Source organism: Stigmatopora nigra, chromosome 2 (assembly GCF_051989575.1).
Source record: "Stigmatopora nigra isolate UIUO_SnigA chromosome 2, RoL_Snig_1.1, whole genome shotgun sequence".
NCBI classification, from domain to species: domain Eukaryota; kingdom Metazoa; phylum Chordata; class Actinopteri; order Syngnathiformes; family Syngnathidae; genus Stigmatopora; species Stigmatopora nigra.
The window spans coordinates 3,566,735-3,588,534 of NC_135509.1; the positions used below are offsets into that span (position 1 = coordinate 3,566,735).

The window sequence follows — 21,800 nt, forward strand, 5'->3', positions numbered from 1 at the left end:
GGAAAACCCACACAGGCTGGGGAGAACATGCAAACTTAACACAGGTGGACCGACCTGGATTTGAATCCAGCTCTCGCACAGTGAGGCCGACATGATAATCACTCAGCTGCCCCAAAACAAGATAGGTGCTGCATATTTTAGTAGTACATAATAATATTCAAACAGGTAACCCGATGGATGTGTGGGTAGTACATCAACCTGACAGTTCTGAATAAATTACCCACATTTTGAATTAATAACAAAAATCAATAAATTTGAAAACAAAGCGAAAAAAATATTTAATTTGAAAAACTAAGAAGAAAAATAATTTATTTTTATTTATTATTATTTTTTTTTTCATTTTCAATAAGTATAATTCTCGTGGGTTTTAAAGTAGAAGAACTCATTTGCCAGAGGACGGCATTTCAAAATAAACAACATGATCGTCGTGTTTAACTTCATCATGCCGTGCACTTTTATCTTACTTTGAAAATTTATACAAGAAGCGGTATTGTATTGTAGTGTACATATCTTCTAGCGTGTCAGTCGGGCACTGGCTTTTCTCGTCGTTTCGCCTCATAAGGAAGTCGATGGATCCCCAATGGAGGGGGCTGTCGGCTCGGTCTAGCACCGATGCTTCATTAGGGAAAGACGCTGCATACCGGAAGGCCGGGGGATCGTCTTCCTGACTGAAAACAAAAACATCATGGACTCCTGAAAAGATTACGCGACAGTCACTGAAGAAGATGGAACTGACAGTGGTAGAGAGTAGCGTTACTAGTGGCGTCGTTTAGTTCGGTTCCTCTGCCGCAACTGGATCTCCCTCAACTGTTGAATATCGGTACCGCGGAACCTTTGTTCATGTTTTTTTCCCCCTTCTTCATAGACAGAGATCGGCTTCTCCTGGTCTTCGTCGCAGTTTTTAAAACGTGACAGCACCCTTGTTGGATCTTCTGGACTGGCAGTCGAGGGCTTGGCCACAAATGGACTCCCATCAACTGTTAGCCCTCATCTGCTGAGTGCGTGGCGGCCGTAGCAGTCATGTTTGCCGTGCGCATCGTCACTGCAGACTACTACCTGGCAAACCCCATCAAAGACCTGGATGCATGTTATTCTCAGTTCAGGGAAAGCAACGTGAGCAAGGTACCGGTGGTGCGGATATTTGGAGCAACACCCGCAGGTCAGTCAATGAATTGTTCGTCTTTTGTTGTTTATCGACGCAGCCACTGTGCAGCATTCAATGTATTCCACGCGGTAACGCTGTATTATGCACGCTCGCTCCCTCACTACACCCCTGAGATCATATCGAGAAGTGGACCGTGAAATTGTGACAATATTACATCATGACATGGCAATGATGGTGATTTAAGTGCATGGTCACACGACGTCGCAAAGCGTGAAACACCGTTGCTAACCCACGCATGTCGTTTCCTGCAGCGGAGAGATCCCCCCTGTTTAGAACAGACGGCTTTATGGAGGCTCCCACAGCACTAACATGGCGTGGCCTAGGCGATCACCTTAGATATTCTTTATTCTGTCACATCTGGACAGTTGACGATGCATATATGCGTTTATGTGATTTAAAAACATTCCCACAATTTCATATCAAACCGTTTTAGACTTGCACATCAACACCATTTGAGTTGAATTGGGAATTGCTGAATGATGATCATCCAACTTGGATTAAATGGCAATGAGAAAATGCATCTGAAAATAAGAAAATATGCATATGAGAAGAAGGGATGGTTGTAGTACAAAAACATTTTTGAGCTGAGGAGTGGCAGTTGTATTCAAACACAAATACCCAACAAATATGATGACATTTGTTTTGCTGCTAAACAATAGTTTTGTTTCCTGGTAATTTATTCAGCTTCAGTGCAAAGGATTTTGCCGCACCCTCTGTGTTTAACAGGTGGAGGACGGTGTATTTGCTGTAGTAGTTGGAGTCTGGTGATTATTACATGGTATTAATGGCTATGTATGTTTACATGGATGCTTCTACAGTGGTACCTTTACATTGAATTTGCATGAGGTCCGACTATATGCATTTTTGTTATTCCCGGAAGCTCGTAGAAGCAGACTGAAGAAAAAACTGGACTGAATTGGACCTGTTGGAAGACAAACGGGAAAAATATGTGATATCATGCTAATGTTTAAAGTATGGATGGAGCAATGTTTTGTTGACAGCTTCTACCTCTCTTTCCAATATATTTATGTTTTTTAAAATGTTTTTCTCCACTTTTTTATACCTCACAAAACTTCAATGGTGTTTTCTAAAACATTCTTTCACTGGGTTGCACATAATAAAAATGTCTGTCCTTTTTAAAGAAACTAAATTTTGTGGTATTATTTGTCGTCCTACTTAAAATAAAATGTACACTAAATATGCACTTATTTTGTTGATGTTTAATCGGAGTAATGCTAATGACTCAATCATTTTGTCGCTTTGCAGGTCAGAAGACATGTCTTCATCTTCATGGTGTCTTCCCATACATCTATATTCCTTATGATGGTCATGGACAGGAACAAGAACCATATCTGCGCCTGGTGGCCTTCAGCATCGACAGAGCAATCAATGTTGCGATGGGAAACCCTGCCTCTGATAACCAGCACATTTTTAAGGTGGTGCTGGTTTCTGGCATGTAAGTATCCAGTTTCCTCTTTATGTTTTCCGAAATAATAGTCAAATAGAAAGATGGAACAACTGTAAGTCTTTAACAGAATGAAATAATATATTTGTGGTATGTGTTTTCTTACAGGCCTTTCTATGGCTACCATGCTAAGGAGAAACACTTTATGAAGATCTATTTGTACAATCCCCAGATGGTTAAAAGGTAAGATGAGAGGTTATGTTAGGAATTGTGTTTGCATCACAACAAAGCCTTGTGGAATTGTTTTGTGAATGGTGAAAGCCCATAATTCGGCTTTGGGAAATTAGTATGAAAATAAATATTGTGACGCGATCACAATTTGTATCTGAGGCTCTTTTTTTTTAATTTTAAGGCGCACATAGAGTACATTTTCTTAAGAACAAAGGATAAGAGATACAGAGGGAAGATGGGGCTGAAAAAATAGAGCTCGGCGAATGAACTTGATTTGCATGTCTGAGGCTGAATGAAACCCAGAAATTTCATATAACTTCCGGTTCATGTTCGAGAAAAATAAGCAACAAACTAACTGTTTCACAATTTAAATCTTGTGATAGTATAATCCCTAATTTACTGTTCATCATATTTTGAATTTTCATATTGCCACAGCACAGTGGTTGGGAAAAACACTGTATAACACATCCATATATCAATCATTTTACCTACACAGATCTTTTTTTCTTAACCAATAGACAGATCAAATATTTTAACTTCTCATTTCTTGCAGGGTTTGTGAGTTGTTGCAGAGTGGAGCAGTGATGAACAAGATTTACCAACCTCATGAAGGCCACATTCCATATCTACTTCAGCTCTTCATTGACTACAATTTATATGGAATGAACCTGGTAAACCTGGCAGCGGTCAAGTTCCGTCCGAGCAAAACAAGAGGTAGGAGGCAAAGATCAGACTGAGTGTGGGCATGTTTTGATTTTATTTTCTAGAGTACTATTGTGTAATGTTGGTTCATATAAAAGAAAATGCTACAGTGCCTTGTTAAAGTATTCGGACCTCTCTTAATTTTCAACCCTTCGCCACATTTCAGTCTCCAAACAAAGATATAAAACTAAAAATGGTCATCAAGAATTAACAAGTGGAACACAATAGTGAAGTGGAATGCAATTTATTGGATATTTTCAACTTTTTAATGTCAGGTGTTGCTATTTACTCATTGTTTTTCATTATATTACTGTAAAGCTGATCATGGTCTACTAATTGTATATCAGCCCCAGGTGGCTGTACTCCTTTGTGTACGTCACTTTAAATTGCGATCAATTTTTACTTTAAAAATTGACATTTCTTGTTTTAAAATGGTTAATTAAATAGGTACTGACACTTGGTTTTCAGGAGTACAAACATAATGAGGCCCTCTCTTGGAATTTCCCATAGGTGCTCCAGTCAATCTTACTTTTTTACAATACTACCATCCAGTATGAGCACATACCACAAGCTATGGCATTCCACTCTTGGCTTTAATAAGGTTCCATCATGCTTGACTTGTCCCAAACAAAACTAGGGTTCAGCGCCACTTTAATCTCTGTAGTTTAGTGGAAAAACGCCTTCCATACTCCTAATATATGTGACAAAGAACCACAATAGTTGGATCAATCTATTTCCTTTGCATTTAAAGTCCTAATCCGTGGTTCTTAATATGGGATGAAAAAGTAAAATGTTGAACAGGACGAGACTTAGGCTATTTAGTTCTTTTGACTTGAAGGCAAGGGCATAGAAAATAACTAAATACAAATTAATCCGTTCCCACACCAAAACCAGGATATTACAATGGAAAAATATCTTTTTATTTGTTTTAATTCACCACCTACTGATTGCAAGTCAGTGTGATTTGGCTGTCTTTTTCGCCGATTATGGGTACGCCGGGACACTTGTACGTCAAGGTATTGCTGTACAAACATTATTGCATGAATTATTCATATTCGTGTAATCTGGAATGCAAAAACTGCAAAATTGTACTTCTGTTTCGTTATGTTGTGGTAGTCCTTTGTGGTAATAATAATTTTGCATCTTTAAATTATGAAAACTAAATTTGGCCAACATATCTCCTATGTTAGAAGAAATACAATAACACATAACGATTGCAAAGAGTAGAATCTTAAATCAATTTGTTTTAAGCTCCCAAAAGCGTGGCCTACAAATGATGTAACAAAGGCATGTTAATGTCTTTTAGAGGATTTGACAGCTACCTTGGACCAGCAGACCCCGAACAGCCATTCCAGCAGTCCCTGGAAGAGTCGGTGCACATCCAAACTCAGTGAGAGCACCTTTGGGGGTACCTTTGCCCGCTGGGAAGAGAATGCCATTCCCTGGTGAGTCATAGCTCTAATCCGAATACAGGCATGGGAGAACATGCAAACTAACCTAAAAATGAAATCCAACCCAATCACAAAAAGTTTGGAACTCACTGGGAATAGAACTGGGAGGCGGACATGCTAACCACCCTGACCGATGCAATGATAAATGACAAGATCAACATTAGTTATAATTTCAAACTATGAAAAGTCATTGCAGTGTCTTCTGCTCATTTGTCTGTAGCTCCCTTGTCCTGGATGAGCTGGTGAGGCAAAGCACCTGTGAACTAGAGGTTGATGCTGTTGCTGTAGATGTTCTCAACCGTCTGGAGGTTGAAAGTAAGTTGCACAGGGAACTCAAATTTTGTCAACTCAAAATATCCAAGGTAATGATCACCAATTGGTGATCATTACCTTGGATATTTTTTGAGTAATTCTGTATAGATGTTCACCTATGTCTAATGTAAACCTTGGAACTTTAGTTTTGTCATTATCCTGTGTTAAATTTGGTTTCCATGTTCTCCTTTTGTTCCGATGGTTCAGACATTTTGTTATTTTGTCATTTTCTCAGATCAAGTTGGAAAGAACCCTGGCCTACAAGCAATATGGGAGGATGAAAAACAGCGAAGGAGAGAAAAAAACAAGGATTCTCAGATTGAAACCCCACACTCTCAAGGTCAGCAGTTGTAAACATAAAAGTGTTGTTATAAATAACATGGATTTCTTGCTATACTTGAGCTGCAAGTATTTGACCAACATCGATTTTGCATGTGTTTAAGAGTGTGACTAAGGAAAAGTAAGGAGTTCTTTTGATTCTATTTTACAGACCGTGAATTTGTGCCTTCAAGTGAGAGTGAGCAAATTTTCATGAAAAGATTCAAGGAGATATTGAAGGATGCTGAGTTTGATGTGTAAGTTGCACTTTTTTTTTTTGCATTAAATTAAAGTTTATTCATCCCGACAAGATGGGACTTTGATGAATAGCAATGGTTTGGGATTTATTCTTAAAACAACTGTAGGTACAGTAAACCCTCGATTATCACGGATGATGTAGACCAGACATGGCCGCCATCATCAAAATATCGCAAAGTAGGATCACTCCTATTATTAGAATCATATTACTGTTTTTCCCCTTTACCGAAATAAACGTACACAAGTGAAATTATCAACAAGTATATTATTAAATATTACAGCTATGGCATATGAAAAATAAATTAAGCAACCATTTTGGGAAAAATACCAATTTTCCAATTTAAATGACTGGAAATTCACACCATCGCCAGCTGAAAAACTTGTGGAAATTTGAATTTGCCTAATAATTAGTAACACTATATGGTTCACTTTTTATACGTATGTTAATCACTGATTAACATGTTAATCACTGATGTAATCTCTTGATGCCTGGCAATCTTCTTCCCTTGACATCTTTTTAGTCACTAAGCAGTCTAATTAAGAGCAACCAGACTGCAGCACATGCACTAACTCTCCAGACCTTTTGCTAATAAGCCCCACCAGTATTTTTTTACTGACATTGAGGCTGACGTAACGTTTCACACTTAACTTTAATAATACTGTGGTATCTCTACCTTTTAAAATAAATTAGTTTCAGAACTTTATTCATAACTTGGATTTTTTTTTCTTTTCTGTCCCAATTTTGTGTGAGCAATGTGAAAAAACAAGAAAATGGGAGAAAAGATAAGAAAATAATATAAAATATTTATTAATACGAACAACAAGTATGCATAAAAAAATTCGACACCAATGTGGTTTTCCCGATCTGTGTAGGTATTCTCTATATTTAGCTTACGTTTTCCCTTTTTTCTTTTCAGGACACAGGCCTCCCCTGTTGGTGATGAAGAGGATTTCAGTGACCTCACCTTCCATTCATCTCTTCATTTAACACCAGAGGAATTGCCATGTACACTGGCTTCAGCTGTAGAGGTGCACAGGGACTCTGAGCCAGGTCAAGACTGATGAGAATTTACCTTTTTTTGAAAATACATTCATTGCTTTTTTATATATTTGAAAGAGTTTAATGCAAAATAGAGGTGTACTACAATGAAAAAGAACAAAAGTCTGAAGATGGAGCATAGTTGTTTCTTTAGGGTATTATTTAAGACGAAATGTAATATTTGCTACATAGAATGAAATTATAAAAGCTATTTAATTTACAGAGGCCTTGTACTAGCATAGTACATACTAACTAGGTCAGGTCCTTTGTAATCTTTTATGCCTCTGAGATGCTAACTATGAGTTTTCTCTGTTTGCTTAGAATTGGTATGCAGTAGCGGTAAAACCCCAGAAGAGGCTGTGGTGGATGAGGAGGCCATTTTGTGTCTACTGGAAAATAGTCAGAATTTCCTGCCACCCTCTCAGCAATCCAAACACTCTTCCATATTAGGTATGTGTACAAGACATTGATTGTCCTAAGTAATATTTACTTGTATGAATTAGATATGGGCAATATGAGAATTGAATTTAAGAATTAATACGATTTATATATACAAATAAAAGAAATTATCAGTCTATTGATAATTATCATGATAACGATTACATCTTTTTTTCTATCAAAATTCTGTGAAAATGTATTCAATTTCATTATTCAATTTTGAAAGTAACTATGTTACCTTACTTTATGAAAATAGAGAATAAGATGATTTTTGTTGTTGTTCTGCTGTGCAATAAAGACAGCTCCCTCAGTACACTATGTAAAGTAAAGAATATTAAAACCTGCATACATTTTGACACTTGGGATCACTAAATGAATATATTTGGTTCATCATTGTATTACTTGAGGAGAAGCAATGGGTATTTTTTGAGGTGGCAATTGGTGTAAGAGGTTTCAGGACATCTTTCTGAAAGGAATTGCTTGAACGTGTTTAAGATACGTTTTTGTTTTGTTTTTGTCCATGCAGACAGCAGCCAAGACTGTGCAATGATCAATCTTCTGGCAGGCCTTGCGGATGAGTGCGGGACTACTGGTTTGCACAGTTCAAAGTCCCAGTCAATTCCAGGTACGACTAACTGCAACTATAACAGTGACGATGAGGAGGCAAGCCCAGAGTTAGACAAGGAAGAAGCGGCTCTCAGTATGACAATGTCTCAACGATGGGACAGTGAGCTGCTAGAAAACCCATCTTTAACAAGGTATTTTTTTCCACAATGGCAGTCTTTATATGAATAAGGGATAAATTAAGTTAGTCCAGCATGCCATAACAGTTCTTGATATGTAATCTGCAGATATGGTGTTAAAGAGACACAGGAGAGCTCCAGTGACGATCATCAGGAATCCTCAGATGAGGACATGGGTTGGAGTGCAAACAATTCTTTATTTGCTAACTTGTCCATCCCTCAGCTTGATGGGGCAGCAGATGAGAGCAGTGGTAAGACTTAGATCCTGTAAAGTAGGCAGACTATGAGCTATGTGCAGAAATAGTTGCACTACCATCACCCACAATTTTGCAAAGGCCCTGCTGAATTCCTAGCATTTCCTCCAGAAATGGAAGAGCGCAATGTGTAAAATGTGGCCGGGAGAAGTTGACTCCGCTGTTGAATTGAGTGTGAATCTGCAGCCAACTCCTACGTCATTTGAAACTGGCTGTTCTCCTAAAACACGTGCTGGCATGTAGATGGGGGTGGTTTGGGCTGAATTTGTGTCTAAAGGATGCTTTCACTGTGGAGCCCCGAAAAAGACTCCTCAAAAATGCTTTTGAATGAAGAGTTATTCCTTTCAATTTTAAATTAATGTATCCACTCCTGCCTTTTTTTGTTGTTCTTAGACTCATCTTTAACAGACAGTGGCTCCAGAACCCAGTCTTCACTTATCGTCACAGAGAAGATTATAATGAAAGCAAATCATTTCCCTGGAGAGACTCTCCACCTGGAACCCCCATCCTCAGCAAAGATCTTTCTGGAGTGTAACCACCCAGAGCTTAGTCCAGTTCATGTTTTGGACACCGAGCAACCACTTGACAAACAATTTCAATCCAAAAGCTTTCAAGACAGCAGTTGTGAATGTTCAACAGGTTTAAAGGTTAATAAAAAAATCCTATACATTCCACCAGTCAAGCACCCTATTCCCTGCAAAACAGTCAGTCAGTCAGAAGTATCTGCCATGTGTGTGGACAAAGAGGACATCTGCCCAATATACACCTATGACAAAAAAGCATCTTTAGCGTTAGATAGGACGGAAGTGGAAAGTTTCCAATTCAACAACAGCAAGGTTACAAAAAGAAGTAGTTTGAAGAATGTTGAGACAAACTGTTTGTCCATCCTTCAGAACCATAGGGCCTTTTCCCTCTGCTATTCAGAGCTGAGGAACTGTTCAACTAAGACAGACTTTGAACTGAGCCAGATGGAAAGACATAGCCCCCTATTGAGGAATATATCCTCAGTACCTTCAACTCTTGAAAGTGGGGCATTTCTTAATTCTCAGGAGGGGGTGACGAATAATGATGGAGAAAAGGGAGATGTGGGTGAGCTCAAAATCAGGTATGAAGACTATCAGGAAAATAAGACGGACAAGACAATTGTCGCACAACAGGAAGAACACTACAAATTTTTCCCAAGTGTAATTCTGTCCAACTGCCTAAGCAGGAAGAAAAACGTTTGCAAAAAACTGCCAGAATCATGCATCAAGCTAGAACAAACTCAGAATCGTCGGTCAAGGCTAAAAGTAAATAAGAAAAGATTTTTAGGACCAAAAAATATATTAAACATGGATGAAAGCTGTACCTCTGACAGTTATGTCACCATTGGTGGCAACTCTCTATCTCCTAATCATCCAGGGATTGGGGACACAGAAATGCTGGTTTGTGATAACTCCCTGAAGACAGAATCCATTTTAGATGAGTCACTCGGAAAGGCAGAGACATTCACAAAAAAAGAGCCAGAAATGGAAGAGACATCTGTCAAAAAAGAGCCAGAAATTGAAGAGACATCTGTCAAAAAAGAGCCAGAAATTGAAGAGACACCCGTCAAAGAAGAGCCAGAATTAATTCCAGTAGTCACTAGCATTACACCCTGTATTTCAGAAGAAACAAAAGATACACCTGAAGACAGTTTAAACCGCTTGCAAGATTTAGACACTAAAGTAACATGTACAAAAGCCTCATCCCTACCTGGTAGTAAATATACTCTGAGGACTAAACGGAAGATGCTGTATGAGAGTGATGCAGAATATTCATGTGCCACAAGGTCTAAAAACCCAGCAAAAGTCAAGGAACGTCTAAAAGGCTCCAACGTCCGCAGTGGGCAGGAGCTAAAACGACGTAAGAAGGAACCCCCGATCATTATCAAGTACATTATCATCAACAGGTTCAAAGGAGAGAAAAACATGTTGGTGAAAATGAGCAAAATCAATGCAGAGGAGCAACGGGTAACACTGACAAAAGACAAGCTGAATCAATATGATAAACTGGCTCCACTAAAGGATGTCTGGCCTAAAGTACCTGAGTCTGCTGCTGTTGAATTTTCAGTCACTGAGTTAAAACCTAAAAAACAAAACAAACGGAAATCTAAAGTAAACTCTTTGGGTAAGAAAACTATTGATAGTGTCTCCAAACAAGTCGGACTTGGTGGAAGAGTCAAACTTATTCGGGGTTGTGATAAACGACAATGTTTACCCTCACTGCCACCTCCTCAACCATGCTACTGTGAGTTGGCAGATGACAGAAGCAGTGATTGTAATGATGTTATGTTTGAACTAGGTTATCTTTCTGATAGAGCTGAAAGCCCAACAGACTCGACCCCACCTCGCTGTTGGTCGCCAACAGACCCTGTCATGAATAAGTTAAGTGAACCAAGTCTTAGTTTTGCACAAGAAATTGCACAGTCTTCAACCAAAGGTGCTCGAAATGGGCGTAAAGCAAACAGAAGTAAGAAATCAAGAGATGCAGACACGACAACTGTTCTATCTGAACCTCCTGATGGGAAAAATCAAAATGTATTACAAAGCAGCAAAGCTCTCCCAAGACAAAGGAAAGCTGCGTGTACAGCCGAACAAAAAAAACCCTCTAAAATCATGTCTAGACCGGGCCGGACATACAAAAAGAAGGCGGTGACCACTGTAAATCATGGTGTAAATAAAAATATTTCACAGCTAGTGATGACAGATGATAATTCTGCAAAGCTGACAAATATGGAAAAGAATCAAGACCAGACTACCTTTAAAACAGCATTCCAGACACAACAACCAAAGTTTGAAGATGATGAGATTTCTATTATGGAAACCAACTTAAACATGTTGCCACATGTTCAGATGAAACAGCAAGGTTGTCAGACTAATGTTGTAAAGGAAGAACTCTCTACAGAGGAGTTACAAATTTCAACAGCTTCCATGTCACAGATATCTTCACTGGAAAAAAGAAGATTCACTGCCTTGGTAAAAACCTCCCATCAGCCAGGCCTTAAGCCAGATCTTGTTCCCAGTCTTTCTCAGACACCATGTCGCTTGTCTGTTCTCAAGAAACGTTGCCAAAAGAATCAGCGTGGCCAGACGCAAGTGGGTCATCCTGACGATTCAAATGATATATCTCAGTCACTCAGTCCTGAACCTAAACAAGCCAAATCCAGAAAAACTTCAACGACACCAAGGAAACCTAGGGCTCCCAAATCAATCAACCCCCCAAAAATGAAATGCGGGATTAGAAAAAGAAAATCAAACAACACTCAGCCATGTTTGTCTGAAATGCGAGAGGGCAACGCATCAAATGACTGCTTACTTTTTCAATCTGACACAGACAGTTGCAATTTAATAGAAAACAGCTTATCCCCAGAGCTCCCACATAACTACTCCTTTGATATAAATGCCATTGATCAAACTCCCTTCTCCAGCCCATACAGTGGCAGTCAGTTTGTATTGACTGATCAAATTTTACCAGTCAAATTCTTGAGTGATGCTAGTCAAGAAGCTATCCCTGCTCAGACATTGGTCTTTGAGAAGAAATCAGATAGACTGTCAGGTTACGGAGAGGAGCTGAAACAAGACTCTGACTGGCACAAGGTCAAGCCTGCCAGTCCTGACCTTTTTGACGGATCCGAGCATAACGCATCAACATCAAATCATCATCTCAGATTCATTGGCTCTACCAAATTACAGAATACAGATTCTGATTTGTCTTTGGGTGATGTTCATACATTCAGCCCCTTTCAAGACTTTCACTGTGAAGGAAATGAACTGTTATTTTCAGCCTGTGAACCAGTATTACCATTGCCTTTGAGCTCTGCTTGCTTTATGAGCCACGAAGGCTCGCCATCAGGCGGCGAGCTCCTGGAAGGCATTGATGTAATGACTTCCACTACGCCGAGCAGCTCTCCTTGCTCAGTTAGCTCACTCTCTCAGGTGAGAGCAAGCCAGATGCTTCGTGGAGCAGGTGGGGGAGCCCACGTTTTGAAGCCCCTCATGTGCCCTCCAAGCAGGGAGGAGATCCTCAGCACTCTTCAGGATCTGGAGATATCTGAGGCCACCTTCCAGGAGCCCTTCTGCAGTGACCCTTCTGATGCTCCAGGAAAACCAATGTGAGAATATAACGACCAGCAGCATGCACTGACACAATAAGCTTGCCTGGAAAAACTCAAAATGTTATATTAGATCCAGGGTGCTTTCAGACCTGTGGTCCATTAGTTGTTTTTTTTTCAAAATGATGGGGTAAATATGACAATACAGTAATCCCTCGAATATCACGGCTTCAACTTTTGTGGTTTTGCTACGTCGCAGATTTTTTACTAGAAGTGTTTTCTTCAGTTCATAAAAATGGTTTAAGAAAATTAATTAATTAATTAAAAAAACAGTATTTTATTTTTATAAATGAGTGACCCTACTTTGCGTTTTTTCGTTTATCGCGGCAATGTCTGGTCTACTTTAACCGAGATAATTGAGGGATTACTGTAATACATAACGACGGTGTCAATTTTTTTGTCTGAAGTCATACTTTTGAAGCAATTTTATATTTAAATATTTCTCTTTCCTTTTTTTCTTAACTAAAATAGTTAGATTCTTGTTGTAACTTTGATGTTTTGCATTGTAGTTTGAGATAGTCATTCTCCAAAGCTAATTCCCACACTCTTTTTTTAGGGAGGTTGGTGGCCATAAGCTTGCAGTGGGAACAAGACTAGTCAATGAGTTAAAGGAGTTCAGTGGAGGATTGTCCTCAGAGGGATTGCATTTGTGGAAGACAGCCTTCTCAGCCATGAGACATTATGCCAACACTCCTATACCATCTGTGCCAGCCCACGGAGCACGAACAAGTAAAGAGCAGTCTTTGACTGACCTGTGTTCGACCAGTGACAAGCAGGTACTCCTTCTGCCCTGCAAAAGTGCACCAACCCGAGAATGTGTGCAGCTGTGGTTAGAAGCCAAGAGACAGTATGAGATTTTGCAAAAAGGGATTAGAGATGCAGAGTTGTTAAAACATGAGGGCTTGAATGTACACAAGGAGAGTAACCAGGAGACTACCGAGTCAGCTGGTCCCAGTTGTTCCAGTTCAAACGTCTATATGCCTGGGAAAACTGCTATCGGAATTGAAAGGAGAGGAAAGCGCAATCTGTCATTTATTTCGTCACCCACAAAGAATCAAGGGAATCAGTATGACTCCATAGAAGCGAGTCCAATTTCAGATGAAGATTGTATGCAGCTTGAAGATGATAAAAGAACAGAGATTGATAAAATAACACCCCCAGTTTCCCCAGAGCTGCCTTCTTGGCAGCAGCCCAGCAGCGTTTTAGCCTCTGATGAGTTGAATCAAACGAAGCAAAGTGAAAACTCTCCTGAACCCCTATCACCTGGACTCTCCTTTGAAAGAGTTTGTGGAAATCGTAGCCCCCGTCTTCGTCACAAAGAAGAGATGACCAGTCCTTACAACCTTCAGAGCACACCCATTTTAAAGAGACATCTTCGAAGCACAGATCATTTGGAACCTGTGTGCAGCACACCCATATTTAAAGGTAAGATGCTATTTTGTTGTATAATTGTACTTTAGTCTAAGTTTATTTTTCTAATTTGTGCTCCCCTTCCATCGTCACTGCAGAAAACCCTCTTGCTCAGAGAATCCAGCATAAACGGGGAAGCCCAGCAGAACCTCTGAGAAGAGTGTTACTTAACACACAGATTAAGGTTAGTGGACCTAACAGTTCCTTTTTTAAAAAAAAAATCAAATTAATTGAAATTAACAGGTTTTCCTACGTTTTTTCTCATGTGTTATTGCAATAATCCGAAGTGGATGTGTCTTTCACAGAACCATTTTGCTGCTTTGAATGCTCCAAACAGAGAGAATTCTCAGATAGAAGGTCCAAGCATAGCCAACTCTTATGGGTTCAAAGTAAGCATGCATAACCTGCAAGATGCCAAAGCTATGCACGAGGTAAGGAATGGTTTATTGTCATCCACAAAGAAAAACATGCCATTTACTATAAATGTAGCATAAGTAAAACATTAAATATGTTCTGTGTGTGCACCAATGTTCAAAGCTGTGCAACTGAACAGCTCTAGCTAAAAAGCGATTATAATAAAAACATGGATGTCACTAAGGAGAAGATGCTGTCTCGAACAATACAGGCGTTCTTTTGTTTTACGCAAAAAGTGTTTGGTTTATTGATGTTGCTATGAATTGTGTTTTTGTCGCAGGTGCAGCACCTTACACTGATGGGAATGGAGCTTCATGCACGAACCCGACGAGACCTCGAAGCCGACCCCGAGTTTGACCAAGTATGTGCCTTATTCTACTGCTTGACTTCTGATGTTCCCTTATCGAATATAGACAGCCGCCAGTTGACAGGTGCCATTGTGGTGCATAAAGACTGCGACAGTTACCACCAAGGTAAAATCTCATTTATGCATTCCTTTTTTTTCTGAAAATCCATTAGCCTAGTGTATAATATATACAATGGAGCATGCAAAAATATGTACATATTTTAATTCATCTCTAGTTACCTGTTTTTTCAATGCAGACACTTTTTAAACTACCACTTGTTAAGCATTATTTTGGCTGGATTGGTAAATGTTTTCTAAAGGTTTTTTTTTTAATTTTTTTAAACTGTACTCAACAGGCCAGAGAGGAACCACACCCCTGCTGGTCAGGTCTGGTGTTTCTGGCCTGCAGGTGAAGTATACAACAGATGAGAAGATGCTGTTCCACGAATTGGTTGCCATCATGAGAAAGTTTGTGACAAAATCATTGCTATTTTTATTTTAAAATATGATATGACGGCTGTTATGTTCAACTAGATTGTTTTTCTGTGATTTTTTGTAGGTTTGACCCAGATATCCTGTTTGGATATGAAGTGCAGATGCACTCATGGGGTTACCTTCTCCAAAGAGCTGCAGTTGTTGGAGTAGATCTCTGCCAACAATTATCTCGCATACCAGGTACAATGCACTTCAATTCCAACTAATATGTGGCTGCATCTAATCACTTTTCATAATCATAATCTATTATTTACTCATAAATAAACCAGTGTATGTTTTACTGGAGTGCCTCCTTAGTTTTGTCAATTATTCCCTTGTGGTGGGTTTTTAAAATTAATTGTCTTTGTTAATTTTGCTTTATGACATGCGTGTGTTCTCAGATGACTCAAAAGACAACCGCTTTGCTGCAGAAAAAGATGAGTATGGAGCCCACACCATGACTGAGATCAACATTATTGGACGCGTTATTCTCAACATCTGGCGTGTGATGAAAACAGAAGTAGGTGTCCCAAAATGAACTCTTTGTACGCATCCTTTTTCGTCTTGATGTCAGTTTTGCCTGAATTAGAATTTCTTTTTGAAAACTCAGCACCTTTGCAATGGATTGATCTCATTCTTATTCCTTTGTTGCTCCCTTTCAAGGTGACGCTGAACAACTACAGTTTTGAGAATGTGGCCTTTCACGTTCTCCACCAGCGCTTCCCATTGTACAGCCCGCGTACGTTGTCTGACTGGTTTGATCACAACACTGATCTCTACAGGTTTGTTTTTAACACTGCACATTGTGCAACTTTTTCTATTATCCCGGCCATATCTGATCTAGATTTTCCGCGATAAAGCGATTACCGTATATACTGCGATCCATCAAACTTAGTTATTGGATGTGTATTCATGTTAGGTGGAAAATGGTGGACCACTATGTGAGCCGGGTACACGGTACGATGCAGCTTCTACAGCAGCATGACATTATTGGCAGGACCAGTGAGCTGGCCAGACTGTTTGGTATTCAGTTCTTTCACGTTCTCACTCGAGGCTCACAGGTATTTCAAATATTATATCTCTTAAGATAAAGCGAAATGTCTGTATTCATTGATGTTGAAGCATGTTATGCTTCTTTTTGAATGGACATGTAATTCAAACCCTGGAAGCTGACACATTTGATGGTTCTAAGTAGTTTTGATGAAAATGTTGGGTTTTTTTCTTCACCCTGCAGTACCGTGTCGAGTCCATGATGTTGCGCCTAGCCAAGCCACTCAACTACATCGCTGTAACTCCCAGCATGCAGCAGCGAGCTCAGCAGAGGGCACCTCAGTGTCTGCCGCTAGTGATGGAACCAGAATCACGCTTTTACAGCAATTCTGTTGTCGTCCTGGACTTCCAGTCACTTTATCCCTCCATCGTCATCGCATACAATTACTGCTACTCCACTTGCCTCGGACATGTGAATAGCCTGGGAACGTAAGAACAAAAATACTAGCACACCTGCAATATATCCTGATTTAGTTAATGGGGAGAATGTATTGATGTTAGCATCGTCTTTTAAAAGTTGGAAGTATGAATGTTTTAGAAGTTGTATTACTATATTTTTAGAAGGCCTTCAAGAGTATTCTCATATTTGTTTTCAGGACAGATGAGTTTAAGTTTGGCTGCACCTCCCTGCGGGTTCCCCCGGAGATCCTCTACCAACTCCGAAATGATATCACCGTGTCACCTAATGGCATCGCCTTCGTCAAGGTAGACCACTAGAGTAATGCAGTGCAATGAGTGCTTAGCATGTCGGCCTCACAGTTCTGGGGTCATGGGTTCGCGGCCCAGTCGGTCCTTCTGTGTGGATTTTGCATGTTCTCCCTAGGTTTGTGTGGATTCTATGTCAACGCTAGTTCCAGACCAACGTTCAGTAGACGATGATGGTTAAGAACAAACTATATATTTTTAGCAGTGGTGGTCCATGAATTTCCTACCGACGCCTTCAGCTGACAAAATTAATCCAACCCTCAAAAACTATTTTATGGCTATAAAACCTCTACTGCAGCTAAGTTGCGAGACGTAAAAATTATCAATAATAACCTCATACTACAATTGAAATATTATTTAGGAATATAGCCATATTTTACTCACCAAAAATCAATTTTACCTATACACAATATGCATCCTCCTTTCTTTCCTCCTTTTCTAAATCGAGCCTGTCCTGTCGTATTTCTGGCATACGTTTTTATTCGATTTAGTGCTGAAAATGTTCGTTCCCGGTTGTGACAGGCTTGCTTATTTTGGATTTGTCCGACCTTTCTTAATGATGTCCAGCTCTTCTTTCTTGAAAAGTCTGTCTTGAAAATGGCTTTGACATTAATCTGCAAACAAATCCTCCTTCAGTCATCGCATAAATGCCATTCTGGAAGTGAGTCTGGCTTCCGTATTAACAGTGAAATGCAATTCATATATATTGTATTGTGTTTTGCGCTTTTTGGTTTAATTTACATAGAAGAGAAACCGGTGTGTGTAGCTCAGTGTACTCCAATTTATTGACTTAGTAAAGTAGCCTTTGAGGTGACTTGGGGTGAATATCAATTTAGCATAATGCCATGACGTCTGGTAAAATGTGTTGTTTCTCTAGTCCTCAGTGCGTAAAGGTGTCCTTCCCAACATGCTTGAGCAAATCCTCAACACACGCATTATGGTGAAGCAGTCAATGAAAACGTACAAGCAAGAAAAGGCCCTGATGAAGTTGCTGGATGCCCGTCAGCTTGGACTGAAGCTCATCGCTAACGTCACCTTTGGCTACGCAGCGGCCAACTACTCTGGACGCATGCCAAACGTGGAGGTGAGCTACTCCAGAGTTCCCTTGTGTGAGGATGAGAAAATGTGTAGTATTTATTGAACATTTTCTTTTAAATTGCTCCTTATTTTCTTGTGTATTCAGCTTGGTGACAGCATTGTCCATAAAGCCAGAGAAACATTGGAGAGAGCCATCAAGCTGGTCAATGACACTAAAAAATGGGGAGCTCGTGTTGTGTATGGAGACACTGACAGGTAGTTTCATTTCTTAATTTTTGTTCTTGTTCAATGGAGGGTTTGTTCAGTTCCTTGAAATTATTGAAAATGCTTGAAACATGCGCTTGGTCCTTGAAATTGCTTGGAAGTGTTGGGCAGTGTTGAAGTAAAATTGCAGGGTTTACGCAGTTTTTGGCATATTGGGAAGATGAATGAACCCACACTAATTTATCAATTAGTGCAATTCTGACAAATGAGTGAGCTAAATGACAGCCTTCAAATTAGAAGAAATGAAACATTTTTTCCAAACCAATTTCCAGTTTTTGGTGTTTTTTTCAGAGGGTTGGATCAAATTAATGTTTTTAATTGATTTCAATGGGAAACGTTCCTTCGAGTTACGAGAAGATCGATATACGAACTGCTCGGTCCTGGAACCAATTAAGCTCGTATGTAGAGGGACCACTGTACTAGATATTTTTAGATGAGATATTTTTGGTTATATGTCCTAATCTGATTTTGGTCCATGCCTAATCCCAGCAGTCTTTTCACATGACTTTTCCTGTTTTGCAGCATGTTCGTTTTGTTGAAAGGAGCCACCAAAGAGCAAGCGTTCAAGATTGGCAACGAGATTGCCGAGGCAGTGACCGCAACCAACCCAAAGCCAGTCAAGCTCAAATTTGAGAAGGTCACTGGAATTAAAGGCTCATTACGATTTGTATTTGTCTACTTAGATCGACAATTGAACTGCTTGTTTCTCTCAGGTGTATCTGCCCTGCGTTCTCCAAACAAAAAAACGTTACGTGGGTTTCATGTACGAAAGCCTCGACCAAAAGGAGCCTGTGTTTGATGCCAAAGGTATTGAGACGGTGCGCCGTGATAACTGCCCTGCTGTTTCCAAGGTAACAGGCAAACTCTTTGCACGGCTTTGTTCTTCTATCACATCAAAAGTATTCTTTCAAAATGTGCATCCTTCTCAGATTTTGGAACGCTCCATCAAGCTTCTCTTTGAGACACGGGACATAAGCCAGGTGAAGGTGTTTGTTCAGCGTCAGTGCGTGAAAGTCCTTGAAGGTAGAGCCAGCGTACAGGAGCTGACATTTGCGAAGGAATACAGAGGCGGGTCGTCGTACCGGCCCGGAGCCTGCATCCCTGCGCTAGAGCTCACCAGGTATTTGGGCGTCCGCTTCTGGAGAAAACACAACATTTTGTAGTTGTGCTAGGAAGTGAACACTGTTGTTTTCTGTCTGAAATGTATAAGATAGAAGGACTTGTTGTCTGGTGCATTTGCACAGTAGACAAGGCTGTTTCCTAGCAACCTGGTTTGTAAGAGAGAAAGCAATTGAAGTTTGTGATAGCAGTGTAAGGTTCATTTTTACTCGTTTTTTTCCGTTTTGTATTAAGTCAAAGGGTTTTGGTTTGTAGGGGTGGAAAACTTTGAGGACCTCCACAGTACGATGCAATGCTCACAATAATGATTATCTCACATTATGAATCATAGCTGCTGTTTAAATAGGCAGCCAGTTGCAGTAGATCCCCAAACTGTAAATGCCCTATAAAGTAAAAAAATACCTTTTAAATCCTCAGAAAATTGGAAAGACTGGCTGAATATGCTTTGGTTTCTGGGCACAATCATTTAATCATCACATGGATTGGACATCCAGCGCCGTCAATGAAAACCAATGATTTGCAACAGACCACAATTCTATTGGCAATTTTTTGCAGAAATTATTTGTTCCTTTTTTAAATGGTGGAACCTTTTTGAAGGGCTATATATTGAGCCTTCATATCCTGTCTGGGGCTCCAAACATATGAATATGCTGTGCTATACTATAGCGTTTTAAGCCCAGATTTAAAGTGTTCGATTCTCATCCCGCAGGCGTATGATGTCGTACGACCGTCGCTTGGAGCCTCGCGTAGGTGAACGCGTACCGTACGTGGTGGTGTACGGCTCACCGGGGATGCCCCTCATCCAGCTGGTCCGTCGGCCAGCTGAAGTGTTGCAGGACCCCAGCCTCCGTCTCAACGCTACCTATTACATCACCAAGCAGATCCTGCCTCCGCTAGGCCGCATATTTCAGTTGATTGGCGTTGACGTGTTCAGCTGGTACGAGGAGCTTCCCAGGGTGAGCATTTGACGTCTGTTTTTCGGCAGTGCGTTTGAGACCCTTTGTTGCTTTGGTTAAACAGGTCAAATTTGCAAATCCAGTGTTGCTCCAAACACCATGACAACAAATAATGGCCGAATTGTGATTGGTTAAATGCTTCAATATGAAAACGGGCATCTAGAAGCAATGCAACCAGGAGATAAGCAATGAAAGGAATCTACCAGACAATTTGGAATTATCTAATAAGTATTGATAGACAAAATATAATGATTCACATATTTCTTAGGCCAGCAGAGAAGGCCGTGACAGCACACCACTAGTATATATATTCATGTGTGTGTATATGTATAACCTGCTAATAAGCTCCTTTTTGCAGATCCAGAAGGCATCCAGCTTCTCTGGTGGCGAGGGTGCGGCCAGGAAAGGTACCATTTCCCAGTACTTTACCACGCTCCATTGCCCCGTGTGTGACCAGCTCACCCAGCTGGGTGTGTGTGCGCCATGCCGCGCCTCACCCCAGCGTGTAGCCGTCACCCTCCACCAGAATATAAGGCAGCTGGAGACGGATCAGGAAGAGCTTCTCAAGGTCAAAGCGTAGTGTGGCATGGTATCACATCAAAAATAGTGCTTACTTTGTGTGTTTGTTGTACAGATCTGCAAGAACTGCACCGGCTGCATGGATCGCCACGTTCCATGTGTCTCTCTCGATTGTCCCGTCCTCTACAAGCTGAATCGAGTTAGTAGGCAGCTTTCCAAGGCACCGTACCTCCGACAGCTGCTCGACGACTTCTAATCAATCGCCACATGATGTCACTGCTCCCCACCTGGTGCTAACGAGCTCCGTCATCTCACCGTTGGGTTCAAAACATTTCAGCTGTGCTTCACCTGAACCCTGTTGGGTTGTCATTGTGTTTTATTAACAAATGGTATTTGTTATACAAGTATTGTCTGCCTCAGCCTCCCTCATAGGGCATGGGTATGTCTTTTTACGCTTATTTTTCTGATGTGGCCAGACAGGCTCCAAAAAAAAAAAAAAAAGCCAAAACCTAATAATTAAAAGGGTTAGAGAGTCTTGTGTATGCTGCAGCAGTATCACATCATTGTTGACATTAACGTGAATTGGACTTGAGATTCCTACATAATGTAAATAAATCATTTGAACATTATTACGGATCAGCATCAAGCCAATTGCATTTCTAACTGTGAATGCCGTTTTTTGGGCATTCTATTGAGGGGTGTCATTTTAACCAAGATTGTATTCATGACCATTTGAGCTTAATGCTATTCCATTGTGGAATTGGGTCATTTTTTTTTAAACCTGGGACTGTTGCAATACTGTGTTTTGATAACTTGTGTGTGTATTATGTGTGCATTGCTGGTTTCGTGTACGTTTTGAACTATGCTGTCATTACATTTTAAGATTTGAATCGGTGGTTTGTAAAAATTTAAAAGAAAAAAAATAAAAGTCTTTTCATTGAAGGAATAATGCTGTGGGTCGGAAATTGATATTATCATGTATTGGAATCGTTTTCTAATCTGGAAAGATGAATTACAGTGATACCGCCAAACTGTCCTTCAGGAAAGGGAAACATGC

General features: G+C 40.2%; 1 protein-coding gene and 1 long non-coding RNA gene across 2 annotated transcripts; one reads left to right on the plus strand and one right to left on the minus strand.

The window, feature by feature from the left end:
- Positions 1-292: 292 nt before the first annotated feature.
- Positions 293-1,432, minus strand: LOC144212047 (uncharacterized). The gene is made up of 2 exons (XR_013329709.1): positions 737-1,432; positions 293-668 (listed from the first exon to the last, which is right to left on the minus strand). It is a non-coding gene; the product is annotated as an uncharacterized LOC144212047 (long non-coding RNA).
- Positions 511-21,685, plus strand: rev3l (REV3 like, DNA directed polymerase zeta catalytic subunit). The gene is made up of 32 exons (XM_077739541.1): positions 511-1,159; positions 2,432-2,621; positions 2,739-2,813; positions 3,355-3,515; positions 4,810-4,948; positions 5,175-5,269; positions 5,502-5,606; positions 5,757-5,841; positions 6,760-6,893; positions 7,203-7,331; positions 7,846-8,077; positions 8,171-8,313; positions 8,710-12,448; positions 13,005-13,873; positions 13,957-14,042; positions 14,164-14,289; positions 14,553-14,745; positions 14,975-15,086; positions 15,178-15,293; positions 15,494-15,612; positions 15,756-15,874; positions 16,012-16,153; positions 16,327-16,571; positions 16,739-16,847; positions 17,725-17,931; positions 18,031-18,140; positions 18,672-18,786; positions 18,863-19,000; positions 19,079-19,269; positions 19,978-20,224; positions 20,583-20,792; positions 20,859-21,685. The coding sequence occupies exons 1-32, from the start codon at positions 1,021-1,023 to the stop codon at positions 20,997-20,999; spliced, it is 8,961 nt and encodes a 2,986-aa protein (XP_077595667.1). The 5' UTR covers positions 511-1,020; the 3' UTR covers positions 21,000-21,685.
- The last annotated feature ends 115 nt before the right edge of the window (positions 21,686-21,800 follow it).

Coding starts and splice junctions, on each gene's coding strand:
- rev3l (XM_077739541.1), top strand. CDS start 1,021: ATGTTTGCCGTGCGCATCGTCACTGCAGACTACTACCTGGCAAACCCC. Junction 2,814..3,354: donor AATCCCCAGATGGTTAAAAG/GTAAGATGAGAG, acceptor CATTTCTTGCAG/GGTTTGTGAGTTGTTGCAGA. Junction 6,894..7,202: donor GCACAGGGACTCTGAGCCAG/GTCAAGACTGAT, acceptor CTGTTTGCTTAG/AATTGGTATGCAGTAGCGGT.